At 39.0% G+C, this 23,949-nt stretch overlaps 3 protein-coding genes across 6 annotated transcripts; 2 read left to right on the top strand and 1 right to left on the bottom strand.

Annotated features, from left to right (window-relative positions):
* The first annotated feature begins 3,750 nt into the window (after window positions 1-3,750).
* On the top strand, window positions 3,751-10,165 carry LOC122086902. Its single transcript, XM_042655817.1, has 4 exons — window positions 3,751-5,787; window positions 6,334-6,582; window positions 9,922-9,943; window positions 10,104-10,165. Exons 1-4 carry the CDS (start codon window positions 3,751-3,753, stop codon window positions 10,163-10,165), a joined length of 2,370 nt encoding a protein of 789 aa, XP_042511751.1.
* Window positions 10,166-11,598: 1,433 nt separating this feature from the next.
* On the bottom strand, window positions 11,599-13,923 carry LOC122087272 (putative S-adenosyl-L-methionine-dependent methyltransferase Mjls_1072). The gene is made up of 2 exons (XM_042656350.1): window positions 13,251-13,923; window positions 11,599-12,479 (listed from the first exon to the last, which is right to left on the bottom strand). Exons 1-2 carry the CDS (start codon window positions 13,744-13,746, stop codon window positions 11,851-11,853), a joined length of 1,125 nt encoding a protein of 374 aa, XP_042512284.1. The 5' UTR covers window positions 13,747-13,923; the 3' UTR covers window positions 11,599-11,850.
* Window positions 13,924-16,484: 2,561 nt separating this feature from the next.
* On the top strand, window positions 16,485-23,202 carry LOC122087672 (DUF21 domain-containing protein At1g47330-like). 4 transcript variants are annotated; one of them, XM_042656871.1, is made up of 13 exons: window positions 16,485-16,966; window positions 17,582-17,658; window positions 17,762-17,845; window positions 17,940-18,053; window positions 18,233-18,319; window positions 18,568-18,707; window positions 18,798-18,885; window positions 19,747-19,820; window positions 20,839-21,032; window positions 21,119-21,244; window positions 21,898-22,088; window positions 22,569-22,615; window positions 22,781-23,202. In XM_042656871.1, exons 1-13 carry the CDS (start codon window positions 16,789-16,791, stop codon window positions 22,851-22,853), a joined length of 1,473 nt encoding a protein of 490 aa, XP_042512805.1. In that variant the 5' UTR covers window positions 16,485-16,788; the 3' UTR covers window positions 22,854-23,202. The 4 variants fall into 4 exon arrangements, with proteins under 4 accessions (XP_042512805.1, XP_042512803.1, XP_042512804.1 ...); XM_042656869.1 differs by having other exon boundaries at window positions 18,568-18,885; XM_042656870.1 differs by lacking the exon at window positions 22,569-22,615 and having other exon boundaries at window positions 18,568-18,885.
* The last annotated feature ends 747 nt before the right edge of the window (window positions 23,203-23,949 follow it).

Raw genomic sequence — 23,949 nt, 5'->3', positions numbered from 1 at the left:
TTAATTTAATTACACTACTGACTATTAACATATTAACTCCATGATAAGTGAAATGAAAAGTAGTTTCATGGCCATTTCAATGATCTTTCTCGCTAGAATGTCTTTTGTATTAAAGTATAAACAAAAAAGTAAAGAACATATTAGATACATTTGCGAGGCCGACCAGTAGAAAGGAAAATAGCAAAGATGGACCTAAACCACCTTCGGCATTAACCATTTCAGTGATCGTTGTCACACAAGACCAAAAGTAAAACTACCAAATAAAATAGGGTTAGGCCTTTTGTCATTAATGAATAAGGCTTATAGATTCATGAAGAGGTGCAACTTTTAAGAATTTAATAATGATTGATAAACATGATCTCTTAAAAGAGTAGGGATATCTAAGTATTATTACTAGTCATTTACATTTATATCATTCTCTGCAAGGGAAGAGAAAAGAGAGTACTTTCTGTCGAGCCTCAGAGACAATGGACGACCCAATCTGCTGATAGATGCAAAAGGAGTTGATCCATCCCTTCTTATTTCTCTACCACCAAATGTGATATGTTACATCTGAAAAAGCTATCTTACTACGCATAGCACCACAAAACGACTTACCTCTAAAAAGGGCAATGACTCAAGGTTATTCTTTAACGAAAGGTCGGATTTTTTTATTAGGTAATATCAAATTTATTGCAAGGAAGAAAAAACTATGTATACAACTAAACGAGTGAAATTGTCTTAGGTAAGAGTGTTTCTATTTTCAACAGCCATCCCCAAAAATGAAGTTTCAGTATTACTAGACATCAATGAGATTGCAAATTTAATTAATTCATATTTAACTTAATAAAAATCTTCTGCATATTTAGGTAAATAGTACTAAACGCTTAATGTAGGTCGAAATATCGTATCAAATATTTTTAGCTATGTAGGCAATGCCGAAAGTGGGGGAGCTGATTTAGTCTTTTTGTTTGAGTTTTGATTGTTTCTCAGTCTATTGTCATATGTCTTATTTTTTTTTTTTTTTTTCTCTTTTAATACTAATGATCTTTTAGGCTACCCCCCCCCCCCGCGCCAAAAAAGGGTAATTAGAGTTGGTTGCAAACATGCACAACTAGGGTCAGCCATACTCAGATAAAACTAATAACTAATGTGTCTTAAAAAATAGTCTTAAAATCATTATTTGATTCATCTTGACATAGTTGATGGCAATGCAGAAGTTAGAGGTTCAAATTAAATTTATATCATTTTTTTGTCTAGAGATGCCTGGTTATTAATCATGTACATCTTTATTCATATCAATATATTCTTTTGCAACATTTAGCACACACACACGAAAAAAAAAAAAAAACTAGTACCATATTAAGTCCAAAAAATGTGACTTGAAAAAGAAGTTTCATAGCTATTTTAGTGCTCACTATTGCTTGGATCGAAGTAGATCTCGATCTCAGGCAGTCGATCGAAGCAGATCTCGATCTCAGGCAGTCGAAGCAGATCTCGATCTCAGGCATCGACAACAGTCATCGAAGAGGTTCCTACGACAGTAGCAGTCGATTGAAGCAGATCTCGATCTCAGGCATCGGCAACAGTCATCGATCTCAGGCACAGACAACAGCAGTAGCAGTTGGATTATCCAATTTCTCGACTGCCAGGTGCTTGTTAAGAAGAAGAGAAAGTAATAGAGACTGGCTTTGGAGAGAGAGACGGAGGAAGGAGCATCTCGCTTTGCTTTGGAGCTGAGATCTCGGAAGGAGCTGAGAGAGAGACGGAGGAAGGAGCTGAGAGAGAGACGGAGGAAGGGGAGTCGGAAGGGAAGCTTTGCTTTGGAGCTGAGATCTCGCTTTTCTTTGGAGCTTCTTCTGCTTCCGATCTACTGATATTCAGATCCAGATCTGAAAACTCTTCTCCACTGAATTATAGCTTCACGGAACTCCGATCAGATCCAACACACCGAACACTGAAACTGGTCCAGCCCTTGCTGACTTCTCTGGATCTGTAGAACTCCGATCAGTCCAGCCTCTCTTTCTGTCTTCGTCAGGTCACTAGATAATGCATTTTGGAGGAGAGAGAGTGTCTGGCGATTCAGGGGAGAATGGAGCTCTGGCTGTGGAGGATGACGATGATGGAGCTCGGGAGTCTCTGGATCGTGGTCCAGATGGTCCTCCAGAGGATGAAAGGCACAAGGATGCAGGCCAGCGACATTCATATGCAAAAGCCTTGGGTTTTTCGTCGTGGCCTGCCATTGACACTCTCCCAGAGCCGATTCAGGTAGGGAGTAAAAGACGAGTAATGATCCCGCAGAGAGACTATGAATCGAAGAGACAAAATTTTCGTTTTGCCTTAATCGGTAGGGTTAACTTCCGATTGATCTCTTTGGATGGTTTGAGAGCGGAGGCTCGGGAAAAATGGAACCTCAGTCAAGGGGTGCTAATGCATCCATTGGGAAAAGGTTATGTAATTTTTCAATTTCAGTGCGAGGGCGACAAGGCAGCGGTGTGGCGAAGGTCTCCCCTTAGGATTGGTGATCAGGTCATTCGATTTCAATATTGGAAACCTGATTTTAATATTCACGAGAAGCAACTTCTCACAAAGCTGGTATGGATACGGTTTCCTGATCTCCCGCTTGAATACTGGCACGAAAATGTGTTATTGTCTATTGCAAAGGCAGTAGGGCGCCCTGTGTCCCTAGACAGACGAACAAGACAAGGCATTCTTGGCTTCTTTGCGAGAGTGCTGGTGGAGGTTGATATCTCTGACTTGGCAGAGAGGGTGGAGGAAGTACAGGTGGAAAGATTAGAACCAGGTACATCTCAGGTGTATGGTTTCTGTCAAAAGGTGGTGTATGAAGATAATGTGGAGCGTTGTGGATACTGTAAACGAGTCGGACATTTGATTTCCAAGTGTAGGCTGAAAAGATTGGATGATGAAAAGCAATGTGCGGCTGATAAATTAGCAAAGGTTCCAGGGGCGGTATATGTTGAAGATGGAGTCAACTCAGGTGGGAGTAACTCGGTGAGAGAGTCTCTTTCTAGGGGAAGATCTTTGCCACATCAGCAGAATAATTTTGATCCTATTCAAGATCAAATCTCTCCTAATTCAAATTTGTCCAAGGCTGGGGGAGATATTCAAATATTTTTGAATCCTTCCAACTCTGTCTCAAACGTTTTAGGAAAGGAGTCCAACGGAGATGAAAATTATGGAATTAAGGAAGGATTTGTGTCAGGGACGGTTATAGAATTAGAGTCTGATTCTAATCCTATAAATAAGGAAGGAGAGATTTCTAATATTCAACCTAAGGAAGGAGACGTATTTCGAATGGATGAGGGATCGGATGTTGATTCTGATCCAAACCCAACTGAGAACCCGCTCCATGGAGTTCCTGGTGATCAGCCAGTGGATCCATTGGGGGGGAATGAACCCAGAATGGGGCTTACTCCTGTGGGCGAGGTTGCTGTTCCGGAGGGGAGGTATCCTTCTCGTAATAGAAGGCTCGGTGGGGGTCAAGGACCTGGACGTGGTGTTGCCATGGCCAGTGCTAGGCAGCCAGTTGTTGAAGACCCTGGTGAGGATCATGTGGTTTCTTCTTTGCCCAGGGTGGAATGTTCAAGGGGAACAGCCTCTATTGTGCATTCAGAAATTATAAGAATGGATATGGTGGCAGTGGCTCGGGAGAAGGAGGCCGGAGGTATGATTGAGGGTGGAAAGCAAAGAAAGAAAACAGGTAGTCAGGCTAAAAAGTCTGATAAAAATCAATTCTCTAAGAAGTAATTCATGAAGATTCTGTATTGGAACATTCGGGGTGTTAGGAAGGCAGCAGGGTTGTGCGCTTTACGTCTACTGGTGAAGGAGCATGCCCCGGATGTGTTATGCTTGGCTGAACCCATGGTTCAGGTATGTAAATTTCCTGTTATTTTCTTTAGTCGGTTGGGGTATGCGGTGGATTTCATTCATAACTTTCGGGATGACAAAGTCCCAAATTTATGGATTATATGGAAGTTGGGGGTTTCGAGACCAGTTGTTGCAGGTATGTCTGATCAATATATATCAGTCATCTTTGATTGGCCAGGTAGTAAAGTGGGTATTTCTTTTGTACATGCAAGTTCTTTTAAAATTATGCGTAGGCAATTGTGGTTAGATTTGGAGTTGTCGATATCAGCTTTGGTTCCGTGGTCTGTGATGGGGGATTTCAATGCAACCCTGTTCTCGCATGAGAAAAGAGGTCCTGGTAAGTTTAATCTTGGATCAGCTGCTGAATTCCAGGCTATGGTTGATGCGTGTGAATTGCTTTCTATCCCTTCTCAGGGAAAGAAATTCACTTGGACTAATAATCGTCGAAGGGGTCATGCAGTTGCAGTGTTGGATCGGAGTTTTTGTAATGGGAAGTGGATAGATGTGTTTAGAAATGTGAAGCAGCGTGTTTTGTTGTCTTCGGTATCAGATCATGCCCCTTTAATTGTCGTCTCTGATGATGTTCAAAGACCTACAAATATCCCCTTTAGATTCCATAGCTTTTGGATGGAAAATGATCAATTTATCTCTGTGGTTGAGGAAGCTTGGAAAACTTCGATAGGGGGTAATCCAATTTTCGTTCTGGCACAAAAATTAAAGCAGGTCAAGGAGAATTTAAAGGTTTGGGCGAGGGCCAATTTTCCTAACCTGAATGATGAGGTCGATAAAGCAAAGCTGGAATTAAAGAAGGTTCAAGATATGATAGAGGTGGCTGGGATGAATGATGAATTATTTAACAGAGAGGCAGATGCAAAAACAGTATTATTGAAGGCCAACCAAATGTACGAGAAGTTGTGGGCTGAAAAAGCTAAACTGAGATGGATGAAAAATGGAGATTGTAACTCGAAGATTTTTCATCTCTCCGTGAAGCTAAGGAGGTTGAAAAATCAGATCACCTCCCTAAAAAAGGAAAATGGAACTTGGGTTTCAGACCAACAGGGAATATCGTTTTATGTCTCTGATTTTTTTGAGAAATTTCATGAGGCTGATGAAATCACAGTTCATTATGACCTTCTTGAAAATATTCCCAGAGTGTTGGAGGAGGAGGACGTGGCAAGATTGGAGATTGTCCCGAGTGGGGACGAAATTAAACAAGCTGTTTGGGATTTAGATCCTGTAAGCTCTCCAGGTCCTGATGGGTTCCCAGGTAGTTTCTTCAGGCGATGTTGGACTATTGTTGAGGGTGATTTTTGCAGGGCAGTGAAAAAATTCTTTGAGGAAGGGCGGCTTCCTAAAGGAATAAATAACTGCTTTATTTCCTTGATCCCCAAAGTTGAGGGGGCGGCCTCTCTAGATAGGTTTCGACCTATATGTATGGGGAATTTTTATTGCAAAGTGATATCAAAAATTCTATCTTCAAGATTACTTGTTGTTTTGCCTAAATTGATTTCGGAAGAGCAAGGCGCTTTCCAGCAGGGTAAAATAATTTCAGCAAATATCAGCCTCGCCTCAGAACTGTGCAAATTTGGGTTCTCATCTAGGTGGATTTCTTGGATTCACAACCTTCTTCTATCCTCCAAAGTATCAATTTTGGTGAACGGTGGCCCGGTGGGGTTCTTTGGGGTTGGTAGAGGTCTCCGACAAGGAGATCCTTTGTCTCCCTTTTTATTTATTCTGGCAGAAGAGGTTCTCTGTAGAGGTCTTAGAAGCATGGTTCAGAATGGTTTGATAAAGTCTCTTCCTGGGCCTCGAGGTGTGTTAACTCCCTCCCATTTATTGTTTGCTGATGACATTTTCATTTTCATTAATGCATCTGCTCAGTTTGTCAAAAATCTTAAGGCTTTTCTTGATAAATATCAGGCATTCTCTGGCCAGATATTTAATCTAGAAAAAAGTAGTTTGTTCTTTGGAAAGGTTGCCCCTCACAGGAAACATTTTATAAGTACTTTTATGGGAATCCAATCTGCAAGGCAGCCTACTAAATATTTAGGTGTGGAGATCTTCAAGGGGAGAGTTCAACGGGACCACATGTTACCGCTGATGGATAAAATCAAGAAGAGGTTATCGGGATGGAAGGGTCGGATTCTCTCCATGGCTGGTAGGGTGGAGCTGGTTAAATCAGTGATTTCAAGCATTCCAATTCATAATTTCGGGATTTATTGGTGGCCAGGAAGCTCAATAAAATTAGTGGAAAAGTGGATGCGAAACTTCATATGGTCTGGTGACATGGAGACAGGGAAGAAGATAGTGGTGAAGTGGGATGAGGTATGTAAACCTACCAGGGAAGGCGGTCTTGGCATTAGGAGGTTGCGAGATGTTAATTTTGCATGCCTGTGCAAATTAGCATGGCAAATCAAACATGGAAATTCTCTAATGAGTGTTTTCTTTCGTGCTCGTTTTCTGAAGATTGATGGTTCGCTGAAAACTACCTACCTTTCCTCTTCGATATGGCCTGGTCTTAAAAAGGTGTGGCGGTGGGTACAGTCTCATGAGCAATGGACTGTTGGGAATGGTCAGAGGATAAATTTTTGGAAAGATAGCTGGCTGGGAAAGAAGTCTATTGAGGAGATGTATGGTTCGCAGTTAGATATCTTTGATTCGATGCAGGCAAAGGTTTCTGATTTCATTTGCCAAGATGAGTGGAATTTTCCCCAGGTGAGCTCTGAATTTTTTCAAAATATCTTTGATCAGGCCAAGGATATCATAATTTCAGATCTGGATGATATTTGTCATTGGGAATTAAATTCATCTGGAGTTTTTACAATAAAATCGGCTTGGGAAAAAGTAAGACGGGAATCGCCAAAGGTGGGGTGGTATTCATTGATTTGGAATTCTCATCTTCAGCCTCGCCAATCGGTGTTTGGATGGAGAATGTTGAAAAATAAGCTACCTACTGATGATAATGTGAAAAAGAGAGGGGTTCCATTGCCATCTCAGTGCACTCTCTGTGGCATAGCGGAAGAGTCAATAAATCATACCATGTATGAATGTTCTTTTGCAGTTTTCATGTGGCAGAAATTTTGTTGTTGTTTTGGGTTTAGGTGGCCTGGATTTGAAGGAGTTGAAAGTTTGATAGCTTGGTGGAAAGATCAGGCCAAGAAGACCATCTTTAAAGGGGTGTGGCTGAAGGGTTTTTTTTTAATCCCTTACTTTACTTGGTTGGAGAGGAATGGAAGAAAATTCGAAGGAATCTCAAAATCAAAAGAGCATTGTTTTGGCCAAGTGAAGAGAGAAATTAGCTGCCAAGAGTTGGTTCATTCAGGGGCAGCCATCTCAATTTCGGATCTTGTCACTGCAAGAAGATTGGGTATTTCAGGGGTGCGGAGAAGGCCTCGGGAAATCTTCACTATTTTCTGGTGCCCTCCTAATCCAGGTTGGATAAAAATCAATTCGGATGGTTGCTCTATTGGTAATCCAGGGAAGTATGGAGCAGGGGGAATCCTTCGCAATGAAAAGGCAGAGGTAGTGGCAAATTTCAGAAAATTTCTAGGAACTCGCACAAATTTTGAGGCTGAATTTTTAGCGCTTATGATAGGGATTGAATTAGCTAAGCAGCATAATGTGAAACGGCTCTGGATAGAATGTGATTCAGTTGCAGTTGTGACTATTTTTCAGAAGAGGCAAAGTCCATGGATAGCTCGGCAAAGATGGATAAATTGTATTTCTTATTTGGAGGATGTGGAATGGAAAATAACGCATTGCTATAGGGAAGCAAATTCAGTGGCGGATTTTTTGTCAAAGTCAGCTGCTCGTTTTGAAGTGTCAGAGCCGATTTCAATTTGGCCAACTCTGGTTCAAATGGAATTAGACATGGATGCATTGGGCCGGCCTAGGTTCAGATTCACCTAGGATCTTCTTCTCTTTCCTGATTTTTGTTTTTGGTGGAGTTGGGTAGTTGCGTAATTCTGCTGATGGCAATGCCGAAGGTGGAGTTTCTGCTTCTCCCTCTCTTCTTAGTGTGAGTGTTGGGTATTTCTCCCTTCCTCATCTGATGTACTATATTTCTTTTTTCTTCTTTCATTTTAATATACATGACTTTTTAGCGAAAAAAATGTTAATGTGGGTGTATTGATGTAATCTTACATGTTATTTCAAGTTTGTAAATATAGGAGAGAGAAATCGATTCTCTCCCCAAGTGTTTCTTGCAAATCTTTCTCTGCTCCTTCCTCTCTCTCTTTCCGTCCTCTTTTCTCTCTTGTTATTTTTCCTTCATTACTTTGAACATTGAGTTCTTCTGACAATTAGCTCCCATTCTTTCTCAATTAAAATATTTCTGTTGTATGCTGCTCCTAGAAGATATTGTTGATGTTTCTATGTTTTGGAATTAAAGGAAGCTAAAAGTAAAATCCATGTAACATGGCCCAACTTTTGTGTGTCTCCTTTAATTTCTATTATGTCTTTCTTATGTCTTTATTATGAAAAATAAAGTATGTGTTTTTACAAAGGTGCTGTGGCTGAAGAGGCATACTTTTTTTATTTTTAATTATTTATTTTGTTGTTTATTTGCTTCTATTTCTTTTTGTGAGAACTTGAGGTTTTTTATTAAGTGGACAGGAAGGCCTCTATACAAGTTTCATTGTTGAGGCATACCTTACACAAAACGAACAACTCTATGCAAAATATGCTCAGCATAGCCTGGACAGTTGTCATCTTCCTAAGCTCTCCACTGTTTGTAGTCCTTCTTACCCACCTCTTCCCGACCCCCCACCCCTAAAAAAATGAAGTAAAGACCCCTCTTTAGCAATTGAAGCCACCTTATAAGCCGGCTGTATAGGATTGTCAAAGGTCCAAGTTTCCAACTTTTCTTCCCCCCCCCCCCCCCCGCGGGCAACAATTCCTTGATGTATTCCAAAGTAGTTGAAGATGTTAATGAATCCACCTACACACAGATGGCATCAATTTCAGTGATGCATCAAGCCATCAACCCAGCATGTTCCATGGCATAGACCAGATTAAAACAGTTGGACCCATATGATTCTTGTAATAAACATATAATAATTTTATATTGGCTGCTCTTTAGTTGTGTTATATGGTTTCCATGTTGCTTTGGTTTTTGATAGTAGTAATTATATAATCACAAGAAACCATTAGTGTTTTTATTTGTTCATTTGATGACTTTTTCTGAAATTGCTGGATGCATATCAAACTATCCAGGTGCTAATTTTTGGGATTCTCATTCACTCGGGAGACTTTTAATTATAAACCACCATATGAATTTTTCTTGTGTGGAAAGTCTTCCTTATTTGTAAACAATGATTCAAACCTTGGTGCTAGTTTAAAGTGAACTTGTTTGCTTGTTGTTGTGTTTGTACTCATGCCCAAAAGTCTGTACATTCTATCCAGAGGATTTTATTGGATGACTGTTTGAAAAATGTATTAATTTGAAATATTTCAACCTAATATAAAAAAGTGAGTCTTTTCAATTTATTTTGGGGATCTAGCCAGTTTCCAAAATTTATCATCTGCACCCATAAAAAAAAAAAATTGTTTTGTTTTCATGAAAATTCATAAAGCTTGATGTTATTTTACTTTCTGTAGACTCATAGAGTCTTCTGGTTTTTTTTTTTTTTTTTATGAATATAAAAATATTATTACCACTGGAGAGAAGAATATATATAAGGGGGGAGAAGAAGGGAGGGGGGAGTGCTTAGATCCATCCAACAAAGCAAAAACAGCAACGCATAACACGGAAGCCAAAAGGGCCGCAGCAAAATCACTGGGGGGAGGGGGGGGAAGCAAGATGGAGGAGGGGAGGCCCCAGGATACTACAGTACGCCTGTTCCTTGGGGAGTCTTCTGTTTTTAATAGAAGTACATTTTCAGGTTTTTTTTTTTCTTTTGACAGGTTGTGTAGAGGCAGGTGAAGACCAATATGGAAAATTCCCATTGGCCTTTTGAGGCAGCTGTTGCTTTTCAACATATGTACACTTTCACAACAAGAGGGTATCCATTTGAATTCTGTTTTATTCATTTTTGTATCAATTCTCTACTGCAGCTCAAGCATGGGGTAGGACAAGGTACATTTGCCATCATCTGCTATTAGGTTTTTATGATTTGGATTAGTTTCTCTTATTGTAATAACTTAACGAAGAAAGAAAAATAAATGTGACACATGATTTATATGTCATTTCCTGACAAAAGAAATGCATGTGACATTCTTCTGTGATGAATTTACAGGAAGGAATGAAATCTTGGACAGATGTTCCACATCTGGACATGGTTGTGAACTGGTGGTGTAAATTTTTTTGGGTCTATGAGATGTCCTCAAACATATATTATGAAAATTATGCCCTAGCTGGACCATAACATGACTTCTTAGCTACTTAAATATCTTTATTCTTTGTCTCAGCCCTATAGGGTGCTTATATCATCTTGATTGTTGTAGTTGGAAATTTTCTTTTAATAGCCCCTTTTTCTTCCTTCCGGCATCCTACTGGAATGATCGCTAAACCTTTAACTTGTGTCACTTGCGATATGACTTATTTCCTTTGATTTAAGTATGCTAGTAACATCATTATAAATGACAGAGTTCATTAAGGATCATCTTAAGTGTGGAAACTAGAAAAAATCCATCAATGTTTTATTGCAATTAAAAAAAAAAAATGACAAAAAGCCTATTGGTTGATCTGGAAGACAAGATTATAAAAACATGATTTAGTCATACGCTTTAAGTGAAATATTTGAGATTTTATTTTCCAAAATATCTGCGCCAAGAAACTGTGAAAAATTACCATAATTTGATTAGAGATAATGGGATTTCTATTGATCCATTATGTTATACCTCTTCAGTGTGCTGATTTGTGATTTTGATCCTCAAACCATGCTAGAATTTCTTGTTTTTCTGTGGAGAATTATGGGGAATAAATATTTAGTAGAAAGAATAAAACTACTTCAAGAATGAAGGTTGATTCACCTATTTTGTATTATTCGGTGTTTTAGTGCTACATTGAGTTTATGTGTCTTATGATATTCCACAATGTATATTGAGAATACGTGGTAAGTTATAATTTATAGTGGTACCGATATTCCGATATTGTATCATTATCCCTCAAATCCATTTAATAAGGTATGCTAAACAATTTTTTATACAACTGTGATGGAGTGTAGACCTACAAAATCCATCATTAGCAAAGAAAGAAACTGCAGTAGACATTCTAAATGACTCTCTGTCGACTGATGGATTAATTTTAATCACAGCCAGCACAGTGGCATCTCAGCAAAATGTGTGATTCTTGGCATTTTTTGGCCATTACAATGTAGCCAAAAATATATATTTATATATATATATAACAGTGAATATCGATCTGTGCATAATTTTTTAGTGCTAGTCCTTTTAGCTGACGTAGCTCTCAGACCCAGCCCAGATGTCAAGCTAGGATCAGGTGTGGGCCTAAGACAGGCCAATCTATTACAGTTCGAAAGCTAATCTAGATAGAACTTGAAGGGGCCATGGATGTTTAGGATTTTTTTTTTCTAAAGAAATTATGAATGTGATATAAAACAATTAAGTCAGCTGAATACGTACAAAACAGGTTGATTGGCTGGTTGATTAAGGATTGATGCTAAATCCTGTCTCATTCACCTAGTTTCTGGTTCCCAGGCTTATTACCAGCTTGTTTATCTGGGTTTTCTAACAACTGCTGGTAGTAAATAAGAGAAAAGAGCAAGACCGGAGGAAGAATAGAGCTAGGGGGGGTATTCTATCATGAGAAAAATTAAGCAGAAAAATCTCACACTGATGTACATTTCAATTTTCAATTAGCCAAGCTGTCAAGCCGGTCCACAAAACAGAACATTCCCATAATATATACTTCACTAGCTTTAAAGTTGCATTTGTGTTCCTAATGCCACAATAACACTGCTAATGCCTACCTTTGAGAATTAGCTCATGTGTGGTGTCTATGGTTATTATTTCATTGACCTTCTATGGAATGCTATTGTTGGGTGAGCCTGTGGCCTGCACCAAGTAGAGGCGATGGCATGGTGTTCCATCATCTGGGTGGGTTTGGACTGACCTGGGCAGGCTGCGGATCTTGTTGAATATATTTAGGGGATCATGCAAGAGGCCAAAATTGGCATCAGGGTCTCCAATCTGTGAAAGCTTGACATCGGAAAATCCAAGAGATGGCAAAAGATGATCAGGCCAGTCGCTATAGAAGTGGTAGGTAGATTCGGAGATTGTGGTTGAGGACTTATTCATGAAATCGGCAAGGAGGACTGTGTTAGTCAAGGTGCAGTTGGCTGCTATGGTCTTCAGTACCTGCATGGCATGGGGGTGGGGAAGGTAATAAAGGATCCCTTCTAGAAGCCACACTGTATTCCTCTCAGGAATGAAACCAGAACATTGAAGCTTCTCAAGCCAGTTGTCGTCTCTGATGTCAGCAGGCACTCTTGTTACAGATTTAGCTATCCCATTCAGTTGCTGATGTTCATTGGTGGACCACATGGCTGCTCGCAGAAGAGTGGCCTTCATGTGCAGGAGCTCGGGGAAATCAACCTCAAAAATGTTGCTTCCATTCAAGCAGTTCAAACGGTATGCCCTGGCATCCATTCCTACAGAAAGGATTTTGAATCAAATTCTGAAACCTTCACCATCCTCTGAGGATGAAAAATTGCAGGGTGGGATGTGTATGAGACTTGTTATAGTTGAGGACCTTCAATGTGTGTTTGGAAGCATGGAATTCCCCCTAACCCACCCACTCACCCCCACTCCCCCACCCCCACGCACCCAAAAATAAAAAATAAAAAATAAAAATCTTGGGAGATAACCAAGTCACAGTTTCCAAATCTTACACAATGGCACATTCTTCTGTGGACTGCCCAAGTATCGGTATTAATTACTTTGATTTTAGTAACATGTGCTTGGGCGAAAAAGTTAAACTAATTGAACAGCATTCATCTGTGGACTGTCATATTGTTGGTGTATGGTACTTCAAAACTCTCCTTCAACATTGGATAGCCCATGTTTTGAAATCTAACTTTGAACCTTATGATGTGATTGTCAATGATTTGCATTCATTTGGGTTCTAAGATCATCTAATTTTTTTTTTTTAATTATTTTTTCTGGATGGGTTACATCATCTAATCCACTATAGATAACAAGCAAAGTAAATGTATATGGAAGGTCTGGTTGCTTGGCACTTGATGCTTTGTGTTCTAAACCACCTGAAAAAGGCAGATGAGAGGTCTAGCCAGAAAGAAGCCAATCTGCCTGTGGGACCTATATTTAGGTGGGTCGTGTTGATTCTGTATACAAGTCATGCTAGTGGTGGCTTATCAAATGGTAGAATGCAGTTGAGAGGATATAACAGAGCAATTACAAACCTGCACCTAGTAGAACAACCTGGGCCTCTCCACCGCCAAAAGAGTTGAGAGCTGCTTCAAGCTTTGAATCAAACCAGAGGGTTCGGACAGCAAGAATGACTCCAGAAACTTCGCGGGCATTGTTGAGGCGGTCTCTTGTAATCTTCTCATGGAAACTTTTCAGGTAGGCTTCCCCAGCCAATACCTCTGCAAGCGGATCATGGATCACATGCTTCCACAAGGCTCTTCCTGCCGCAGTCTGGCATGCGGTGCGCTGGAGGGAGTCCCATTCATTGTTGATGGTTGCATGAATTGCTTTAACTGTATCAGTCAACAGCAAGTCTGAGAGCTGCAACTCCGGCCATGCCAAGTCCTCCTGTGGCTGTCCATTCTCTTTTCCAGACATGTTCCAGAAGGGCATTGGACTTGCAACCCAAATTCTATAAGGCTTCACAGAGCTGAGAAGCCAAAGAGGGGATGGAGAGGGTAATGCTCCACTCCCAATTCCCAAGTGCATTATGCATCAAGACAATATTCCCAGAGAAGGGATTTTGTGGAGCAAAGGGAGAGGATCAGTAATAAGGGGATAAGGGAAAAGAGAACCACACATAACTAACGTTTGAAAAACCCACTGACGTATCCAAGCTCTTCGCCGCGACAGTAAAGAGAAGGTGTTAGGTGATCCACGACCATTATTACTGTTTGAAGTGTACTTCACATGTCAACCTCTTAATTCTTATCAACTGAAAAGTGGAAGAGAAAAAAAGGCTACTGGGACTTGAGGCTCTGATAAAGCGTCATGGCAAGTCCTGTTTCAGTACTTTTAAACTTTTATAATGTCCTTGTATTCAAGGGTGGGGCTTGGATTAGTAATGAGGATGCCTAGCCACCATTGCTTTAGGAACCGTGGAAGTGACGAAAGAAAGATGGTGAAATTGGCAAAAGAGATGACGATGCAGATTTGACTCATTGTTGATTAAGGACATTTTTGGTGGGTTCTTAACTCTACTTTGTTATTGACTTGTTTCTTGTCTTCTCTTCTACCTCAAGGGAGGAAAAATGCAGACTTTGTAGAAACATAAATGGAAATAAATGGGTGGATAAATGTAATCAATGAAATTGATTGGATAAATTACTTTGGGATGAGATGGTCATCTTCCGTTTTTAAAAATTCTAAAGTTGAGTCTTGAGACATTAAATCAAGGGAGGAAAATTTCCAAATTACACAACAGTGGGTTTCAGATTACCAAATTACTCACCCAGACACAGGGGCATGTGTGGGTGGTCATTTTTCGCCCCTTATGTCTATGGTGCAGGAAACTCTCGGACAGAAAACTTTGTCCCTTTGGATAATTTAGTTAAAGGTTGGGGATCACTACTTGGGTCTCTGGCCTCTACGCCAGCGCTTGAGTCAATGGAAGAGCATGCATAGGTATCCACTTAGGGGGTAGTGGTGTTATTTTATAGCACCTTGTGAGATGTTAGATAGGAATCTTTTTCTCTTTAAAAGAAAAAATAGGTGGGTAATTTGGTATCGGAACCTATTATTGTGTAATCTTGTAATTTTTCATTAAAATATAATCTTATTCCGTTCTTCTTTCCCCCACTCCCCACTCCTCCTCCTCCTCCTCCTCCTCAAAAACAATAAGGGTAGATAATAATTAATTTTGTTTAATTCTTACTAAAGAGATCCAAGGCTGGCAAATAGGGAGGGATAGACTTGTGACAATGATACTTGTTTGGGAAAAAGAATCTTGAAAGGCAATGTGACCCCTAACACAAGGTGGTGTGACATGACCACAAGTATGCACACGTACACACACACACACACACATGCACGCACGCACGCAAACACACACGCACACATATATATATATTGAGAGAGAGAGAGAGAGAGAGAGAGAGAGAGAGAGGATCCACACCGATATTTTTGATGGAATTTCAGCCGAAGACCAAAAAGGCTGGCAAAGTTTGATCCGAAGTTCAATGAAAATGGCAAGATCACTATAAGTAAGAAATGAACAATAAATTAAATATTACCCATGACAGGTCAGACGGAGCTGTAACTCATTGAACAAGCAAACACTAGGGTTCCTTGCTCACATGTTAATGTTTCATCTCATTTGACGTCAGCCAAGTGATAAAATCAAGTATTAAAAGTTTAAAGAGTGTGGAGAAGTTGCTTGCCAAAGAATAGATGACCAACAAATACAAGGATGCGTGAACATATAAAGGAGGCATTTAATTAAATTTGAGTTCAAATATAAATATTAGGTCAAGACAAATTATTTTTGTATCCAATAATTAGACTTACCCTATGCCCTCAATGTAATAGAAATAGATGGATTGCTTGGAAAACCTCTTCAAATGACTGGTTTGGAAAACTTTTTCGCCGTGTGGGTCACCAGTTATCTAGAACCTTATTGTCTTTGTAATGATCAGGTTTCTCATTCTGGGCTGAATATTTATGAAGGGGAAATGGGTCCTTCAAGCAATTGGCATACAAGATGAGGTGCCATGGAATAGTTTTATGCCACAGGAAAACAACAAAGGCATTTCAGATTTTTTTGTTAGCACAATATAAAGCAATAAACACCATATACTATTTAGCGACGATTAGTTTTCTCCAAAGCAAATCATGATTCCACGAGAAAAGAGCATTAATATATGTGGACATTTGAGGATAAGCTTCTAACTCAACGGCAACAGCTGGCCAGTGAAGGTCTAGGGGAGAGAGGGATTGCAAGCTTGCGTCCCTCCTTCCTCAATCCTTTTAAGTAATAGTAGTAGATAGTTTTAAGGAGATAGAAGATCTTTTTTTTGAGGGAAGCACTAAATTGTGGCCCTAGAGCTCATTACCACTATTGCTTGATGTTCATAATATTTTGTTTAAAATCAACATTTGTTTTACGCCCAACAATGATTTAGTCATCATTATGCACAACTTAGCCAGAAGGGTTATGAACAGTAAATTCTACATTAACACTGTTAACCCAGACATTAATGTTCTATCTTATCTTCCTTAATTTATAAAGTTTTTTATTTTCATAAAAAAAAAAAAATATATATATATATATATATTAGAGTAGTAGTAGTAGATAGTAAGTAGTGTTTCTACCAAAAAAAAAAAAAGTAGTGTAACAATCAGTGGCCCTCTTGGCCCCATAGTGGATCCCTTGTATGGTCCATAGTGGGTCTTGCACAAAAAAGGATATATTATGTTCTAGTTCAAGACAATAGAGTGGGTACTGATATTAATAATAGCGAGCATCCTTTCAGTTCTTCAGTTCTGTAATGGTGTTTTATTAAATCCACCCGCTCCAAACGGATGAAAACTCAGAACATTTTTTTAAGGATAAAGAAAATAAAAGGAAGAGGTATTGGTATTGAAATTGGAGTTTTGCAGAGCAGATGCAAAAAAGCTAAGCAGAGATTGGATAGGTTGAGGACTAAGGAGTCTGCAAGATACAAAAGTAGCAGTGAAGAAAAGAGGAGAAAATTAGAGTAAGGAAGAAAGAATCATCGAATCGAATTCAATAATTCAATCACTGCGAAGAAAATGGCAGCGAATATAGCGTGTTGCGGGGCACAGTTCTCTCTGTACCTGTTGCTGATCGTTGGTCTGGTGTGCTTCGCCGGCCTGATGGCGGGTCTTACTCTGGGTCTCATGTCTCTCGGCCTCGTCGACCTCGAAGTCCTCATCAAGTCTGGCCGTCCCAAGGACCGCATCTACGCCGGTACTCTCCTCTCTGTTTCTGTGTTTGTCTATTGATCAACTTGGGAACGCGAAAATTTGAATACCATTCTCAATGGGGTTTGGGAACCCAACCTCTCTATGAATCCAAAATTGGTGCTTTTGCTTTCGAGAATGTCCTGCCGTAAGGCCAGGCAGGTCTCCTAGTCCACCCGAATATATACTTTCTTTGTCCCCCGCGCCCAACCCTTTTTCTTTTTGTGCAAGAGCATCAGAAACCTTAAAAATAGTTTATTGGTCCCTTTTGGTGAAAATTGAGGTAGGGCAGATGAAATTTGTAACTTTGACACAAAGCTGAGTTTTGAGTTGGGAGTTTTGGGATCCTGGTAAACTGGGTCAACTAGCTTGGTTGTTCTTCAGCAGAAGGAGAGCTTGAAGCCCTTGGAACTTTTGTCTTGAATTGTTGTACGTGAATACTGTACAGATGGGCTAGGATTTAACATTTAAGATGCTCAATTCCCATACATTATGGAAATTAAAATTTCCTCTTTTATTCTGTAAAGTTGTTCTACGAGGAACATAAATTTTCTTCCTGCCATATTTTGACTCTTGAGACAGGACCTCTTTAATATAAATAATGATGATGGGTTTCTGGCAGCAAAAATATTTCCTGTTGTTAAGAGGCAGCATCTCTTACTATGTACGCTGTTGATTGGAAACTCCTTGGCAATGGAGGTGTGAATCTTTATTGAATTGGTTCCATTTCGTTGCTGTAATTGATGGGTTGTTCTTATGACGGCTTATTAATGGCATCCTTTGTTCGTGACCACTTTCCTAGGCTCTCCCTTTTTTCTTGGATGCGCTTGTACCTCCTTGGGCAGCCATATTTATCTCAGTGACTTTGATCCTCATGTTTGGAGAGGTTCTCTATTGTCAAATTTATTTTAGTTGATTTTATTGAGTGCTATTTGCACATGGCCAGCTGGGTACTAGTATTTATGTGTTATGTATAACAGATACTGCCACAGGCAGTTCGTATGTGTTATGGCATGGCGGTGGGAGCAACATTGGCACCCCTTGTCCGTGTTCTTCTTTTGCTGTTCTTCCCCGTCGCTTACCCAATTAGTAAGGTATAGATGTAATTCACAAATGTGTATGTGGATGGTATGTGTGCTCTCTCCTGAAGTGATTGGATTGGTTATCTGTCACAATTAAGGGAGAAATTATATTACAACTCTTATCACTTTTGCTGTTGTCTGTTGGGTTTTATTTATTAATTAATAATCAATTTGTTCTATTTAATATGCAGCTTCTGGATTGGATGTTGGGTGAGGGGCATGCTGTCCTTTTACGGAGAGCAGAGCTTAAGATATTTATGGATTTTCATGGGAACAAGGTACTTCACTCCACTTCAAATTATAGCATGTAATTGCCGTATGTGGAGAGTTAATCTGTTTTTCCTATCATTTTTCACATTGACGAATGACTCCTGCTTTAAATTTCATTCAAAATGTATGTTATGAAACCAATTGACACTTTGTGCTGTATACTCTGCATCTTTTCCCTCTCTCTTTCTCCCTCTCTTTGCATTTATTTATTTATCACTGTAAAGAAATGTAACAGTATCTATGCTATGTTGACCAGGCTGGAAAAGGTGGAGACTTAACGCATGATGAGACTACCATAATTGCTGGTGCTCTTGAATTGACAGAAAAGACTGCAAAGGATGCCATGACCCCCATTTCCAAAGCATTCTCCCTGGATCTAGATGATACCCTTGATTCGTGGGTTTATGGTCCCCTTTATAATCCATTTTACCATTTTAGCTATTTTCTTTTATATCTTAAGCTTATAGTTTTTCTTCCCCTTCTCAGGGGGACATTGAATGTGATAATGACGAAGGGTCATAGTAGAGTTCCTATTTACGTGTGGAATCCAACTAATATAATTGGACTTATCCTGGTAACTCTCTCTCTCTCTCAGTGTTTGTGGAGACTGGCTGGACAGAATGCAGTTCAAATAGCGGCCTAAATTGTTGAGCATTCAAGGGAATTTTATATACAATTTCCCTTTTTTTTTTTTTTTTTGGTTTATAATCTCTGATATATATCTTTGTACTCTTTTCCTTTTGGCATTTGGAGTTTATCACAGTTGTTTAGCATTCACTAGGGGATAGAATAAACTTGATTTATCTTATGTTCATATTTGACCATGAGAGGTTGTTCAGTATCTTTGTTTATTCCAACCAATACTGCCTCTATCTGACCAAGGAAAGAAAGGGAAAGATGCATTAGTATCAATTTTGGTCACATCCATTGTTCTCATGAACAACTACACTGATGGGTGGTATCCTAAGAAGTTGCTGGGTAGAAAGAATTTGGTGCTTTTTGTAGTATGTCCTTTTAAACGATAAAAGTTTAAATTAGAAACTATGAGTTGTCTGTTTGCTTCCTTTAGTTTAATCTGCTATTTGATGATGGTTAATAGAAGTGCATCAAATAAGGAATTCTTCCTTTGTTTGAGTTGATGTTGGTACCATTTTTCAAGAATTTGATTGAAAATTTGACAATGAAGTTATATTGGTCTTGTTTCAGCAGTCACCGAGGTTTTTCTAGTTTATAGGTTTGATCAAATTGAATTTATCAAAATTGTCCATATACACAGAGCTTTTGATATGGTCGATACGATTCATCAAGCATATACTTTTTTCAATTGAATATATATTCTCTTTTGTCGGTTTCCTTTGGGTTTCCATGATGTCAATTAGAATGATTTATTCTGTCTGCCCTTCTTTTATCTCACATCTAGCTTACCACATTGCAGGTAAAAAATCTGTTGACAGTTGACCCAAAAGATGCAGTTCCTTTGAGAAAAATGATCATAAGAAAAATTCCAAGGTGAGACTGAAATTTTCAGTTCAGATTTGCCTCACTGTCATAACCATAGCAAGAACTAAATTTCAAAACAGATGTTCTCAGAAAACATTAACGTCAAAATTCAGGCATAAACAGGACATTTCCATCTGCAATATCATGGTGGCATAAATGCTAATTACAGCATCACTTAATCATTAGTTAGATAATTGTCCAATTCCCACTCCCACAATTGGCTGAGATTCGGCACAAAAAACTCAGTTGTGCCCAAGGATTAAAGTATCGGTTGCCGTATCGGTCGACTAAAATTAAAATACATATTGGAGGGTATCATATCGTATCAAAGATACTAACGATATGCACATAAATGGATAGGAAACACTTTTTTGTATACTTTTATATAAAAATAGTTAAAAAAAAGCTATATATAACATATATTATGCATAAACACTAAACTGAGATTATCGCATTGAGAATCCAAGGTTTGTAGTTGTTTATGAGTGTAAAAATCCTTGTTCCCAACCTTGATTTCTACTTTAGTTACAGAAAAAAATGGCTGGCAGCAACTTTAGAACATAACCCCCATCAAAGAATCGTGCTTCGCTGAAAAATAACTCATCTTGGCCATTATATGACTGTAGAACACCGCATCGGTATGTATTGGTCGATACATACTGATATGCACCGATACTTCGCTGTAGAGAGGATCTAGTATACTTTATTTGTGATTGCCACAGCCATGGTTTAAAGTATCAGTACGTATCGTACCGTATTGGTATCAGCCCTTACCAATACGCTACATGAAAATTTTAAAACCCTTTGTATCAATATATATTGTACGATATTAGATGACTGAACAATTGATGGCTATGACAAGATGATTGCTCTTTCTTTTTCTTTTTTTTTACCTTTCAAATATCTCACTTGTAAATGATCGGGATCTCTATTTCATTGAATGGTTGGTTGAAAACAATCGTACTACTGCTGCATTAGTTAGTAGGATTGTTTATTCCTTTGTCTTGATTCATTGTCCATTCTTCAGGGTTTCAGAAAACATGCCTCTTTATGGTATTCTGAATGAATTTCAGAAGGGTCACAGCCACATAGCTGTTGTAGCGAAGGAACTTAATGAGACAAAAGAGACTCCCAAGAAAATTAGAGAGGTGCAAAATATGGAGATTAAGGTGAACAATAAGAAGATGAGTGCCCCACCTGATACAACAATGTTAAATGAAGGTAAGTATATTGAAAGAACCTAGTTGGTTCACATTATTGATAATTGATAAGTACAACACTGATGTGGAAATTCTCCAAGTTGTCAGGATCGCTTAGGGACAGGTTTCAGTTGTTATGCCGTATTCTCATTCTGGAATTTCCTTTCTGTACCAAGTTCAAGATGAGAAGATGGAAAGAAGCCATCATCCATGGCTTTGTCACAGACATGAACGGTATGGACAGTTGGGAGAAAAAAAATTTACTGGACATTAGAGGAGTTCTTGTTTCAATGATTGGTGTGGTCACATGACCTGAAATCATCCTCTTTCTAATTTTCTAGCTTCTTAGTCGGGGAGAGAAATATGAAGCAAAACTGGAACCTTCAAATTCATTCGATTGACTCAACTTTTGATCTAGAACTTCTCATTAAGGCAAAACTGTTGAATGCTGGGTTCAATTATCCAGACCATTCTGCGTGAGATATACTGCCGAAAAGGGAGTACTGCCTCATTCTATTCTCTGTTCTGACTTGATATTTCTCTTTTTTGGGTTTTTTCTGGTTTCTAAGCTATTTCTTCACTACTAATCAGTCTCCACTTTATGAAACTCTTATTTGCACTTCTTATTCTTCTTGTTCTCCCAAGAAAACCATCTCTCAGAATCACTTAACCATTGTTATATTTGTACATATATATATATATATATATATGCCTGCATGTAGTTATGTATGCTTGTTTTCATTTTCTATTAAAGTCTCAGCATTTAAGCCTCACTATCTAAGTGGCACTGACACTTGTTTCTATACTTTTATCATTCTTGCTGGTTATAGGCCCTACTTCTGGGACCAAAAACTAGGGGCTAAATGAGATTCATGTGTTTTTCCCAGGTATAGCAAAGAAGGATGGTGATCAGAAGTTAACGAATTGTCGTGCAGCTATTCCAGGCTTAAAGAAGTGGCATAGAGGTTGTTCACATTGCATCCTGGATCTCGATAACGCTCCACTTCCAGAAATCCCACCCAATCAAGAGGTTGTTGGCGTAATTACTATGGAGGATGTGATTGAAGAACTTTTACAGGTAACCTGGAAAATTCATTGAGTGTTAGTTGTATAACTTAATAAGTTTGTATAACAATTCTAATTGAAATTTTTCTAGCACTCAAATAACTTTGAAAACAAATCGTTTACTTGAGGAATCTCTGCTTTTTATTCATCCTATATGCTTCAGATCCTATTCAGCTTAATTAATATGATCTCCCCCATCTTTTTTTATTTTTATGGGTTGGTGAAATAGCATTAGAATTTAATTAATGGAAAATGATGTATGCCCTACTGGTAGTACATGCCTTCTCACACTCTCATCCCTGACATGCAAATCATGAGACGCACCCTTCCTTGCTTCCATTGGTTTGCTGTGTGAGATGCTAGTACATGCGGATGGCATGTAGATCCCTTCCCTATAAATAATATGATGGAACATTTTTCCTGCTTCTCTCTTCCATTAGTTTGGATGATCCATGCTGACCTCAATTTCTCCCCCCCCCCCCCACAATGGCAGGAGGAGATATTGGATGAAACTGATGAATACATTAACATTCACAACAGGAATGGAATTTTGTAATTTTATTCTGTGTTTCTATGGTTGATTTCTCTTGAATGAGATCTACAACTGTTAAAGACGAAATCTGTCATAAAGTTGAGATTGTGGATCTCATAGAGCTTGTTGTGTACTAGATGATGTAGGGACTAATTGTGCTCATGGAAATACAGGATAAAGGTGAACATGCAAGCATCTCAAGGGAATGCACCCCATGCAGCCTCACCAGATTCTATCATACTTTAGCACCAATGGTCACGAGCAACTACGTCAGTTAAGCATTCCCCTAACTCACCTTATGCTTGTGGCTCTGGGAGTGGACCAAAGCTCTCTGTCTCTACTGGAAGATCTGTAGCAAGCTCCCCCATGACAGCCCATCTTCAAGGTTTTGAAGGATATGGGAAAAAAGACCGAGTTTGAAATTAGTATGCTGTAGTATATAGTATTAGTTAATGAATAGATAGCCATTGTAATTTGTTCTTGGATTCTTTCCATGTCTTGCTATCACAAGTAGATATACCTAACCTATCATGTGAACATCTTTTATGTTTTTATATTTGTTTACCAAAAAAAGTATGCAAGAAAGAGTAGTACCTATCAGGGAATTCATTTTTCAAATCTTCTTCCCACTAATAAAAGGGACAGACTTACAGGATTGAATCATATACTTTCGTCGTCATCTCCCAAGTTTGAAAAACTGTATGAGATAGGATCCTTTTGGTTATGCAAGTCTTCCCTTTCTAACCACCTCTGTTATTGGAACAGGAGTTGGGAGTGGGACCTGAGGGAGTGGTTATGGATGGGCTGGTGGTATGTTCAATCACTGCATATTATAACGAATTGATGAGTCATAGGTAGGGTAGCAATATATTCAATATCATTATCATGTTAAGAGGCCTTGCTGTATAACAATTCCTTTGCCTACTAGACTTGTCTAAAAGAAGAAAAAGATGCACGGGCCACTCTTTCCCTTATGGCAGGCACTGCACCACATACACAAGGGGGCATGCAATGACCACCGTGCCCCTCCTAAGCTCTCGGACATAAGACACTTGCCCTTTTCTTATATATGCTATTTGAAGATGGTGGTTTGAATGCCTATTCCCTGCCCTATGCGCTTGCCTTTGCTACCTGCCTGACCTTTGGCTCATAAGACCAACGTTCTAGCAAACTATAAGCTAAAGACCCTGATAAAGTTTAATGTGGGAGATGCTCATAAGAAGAACTTCGGCAATACAGAAAGTGAGCATGAAGATTTATTTATCTCTAGGCATTCCATCTTCTAAAATCAAATCGGGAAATTGAGGATCGTCTATACATGTTCTGTTGCCTTGAGTTATTC

The sequence above is a fragment of the Macadamia integrifolia genome, chromosome 8 (assembly GCF_013358625.1).
Source record: "Macadamia integrifolia cultivar HAES 741 chromosome 8, SCU_Mint_v3, whole genome shotgun sequence".
Taxonomy (NCBI): domain Eukaryota; kingdom Viridiplantae; phylum Streptophyta; class Magnoliopsida; order Proteales; family Proteaceae; genus Macadamia; species Macadamia integrifolia.
Note: the sequence above shows the minus strand (reverse complement) of the source record. Positions and strands in the feature narration are given on the sequence as shown.

Coding starts and splice junctions, on each gene's coding strand:
- LOC122087672 (XM_042656869.1), top strand. CDS start 16,789: ATGGCAGCGAATATAGCGTGTTGCGGGGCACAGTTCTCTCTGTACCTG. Junction 17,659..17,761: donor GAAACTCCTTGGCAATGGAG/GTGTGAATCTTT, acceptor CCACTTTCCTAG/GCTCTCCCTTTTTTCTTGGA. Junction 17,846..17,939: donor TGATCCTCATGTTTGGAGAG/GTTCTCTATTGT, acceptor TATGTATAACAG/ATACTGCCACAGGCAGTTCG.
- LOC122087272 (XM_042656350.1), bottom strand. CDS start 13,746: ATGCACTTGGGAATTGGGAGTGGAGCATTACCCTCTCCATCCCCTCTT. Junction 12,480..13,250: donor GGTTGTTCTACTAGGTGCAG/GTTTGTAATTGC, acceptor TCCTTTCTGTAG/GAATGGATGCCAGGGCATAC.
- LOC122086902 (XM_042655817.1), top strand. CDS start 3,751: ATGAAGATTCTGTATTGGAACATTCGGGGTGTTAGGAAGGCAGCAGGG. Junction 5,788..6,333: donor CTTTTCTTGATAAATATCAG/GCATTCTCTGGC, acceptor CGTTTTCTGAAG/ATTGATGGTTCGCTGAAAAC. Junction 9,944..10,103: donor CAAGCATGGGGTAGGACAAG/GTACATTTGCCA, acceptor ATGAATTTACAG/GAAGGAATGAAATCTTGGAC.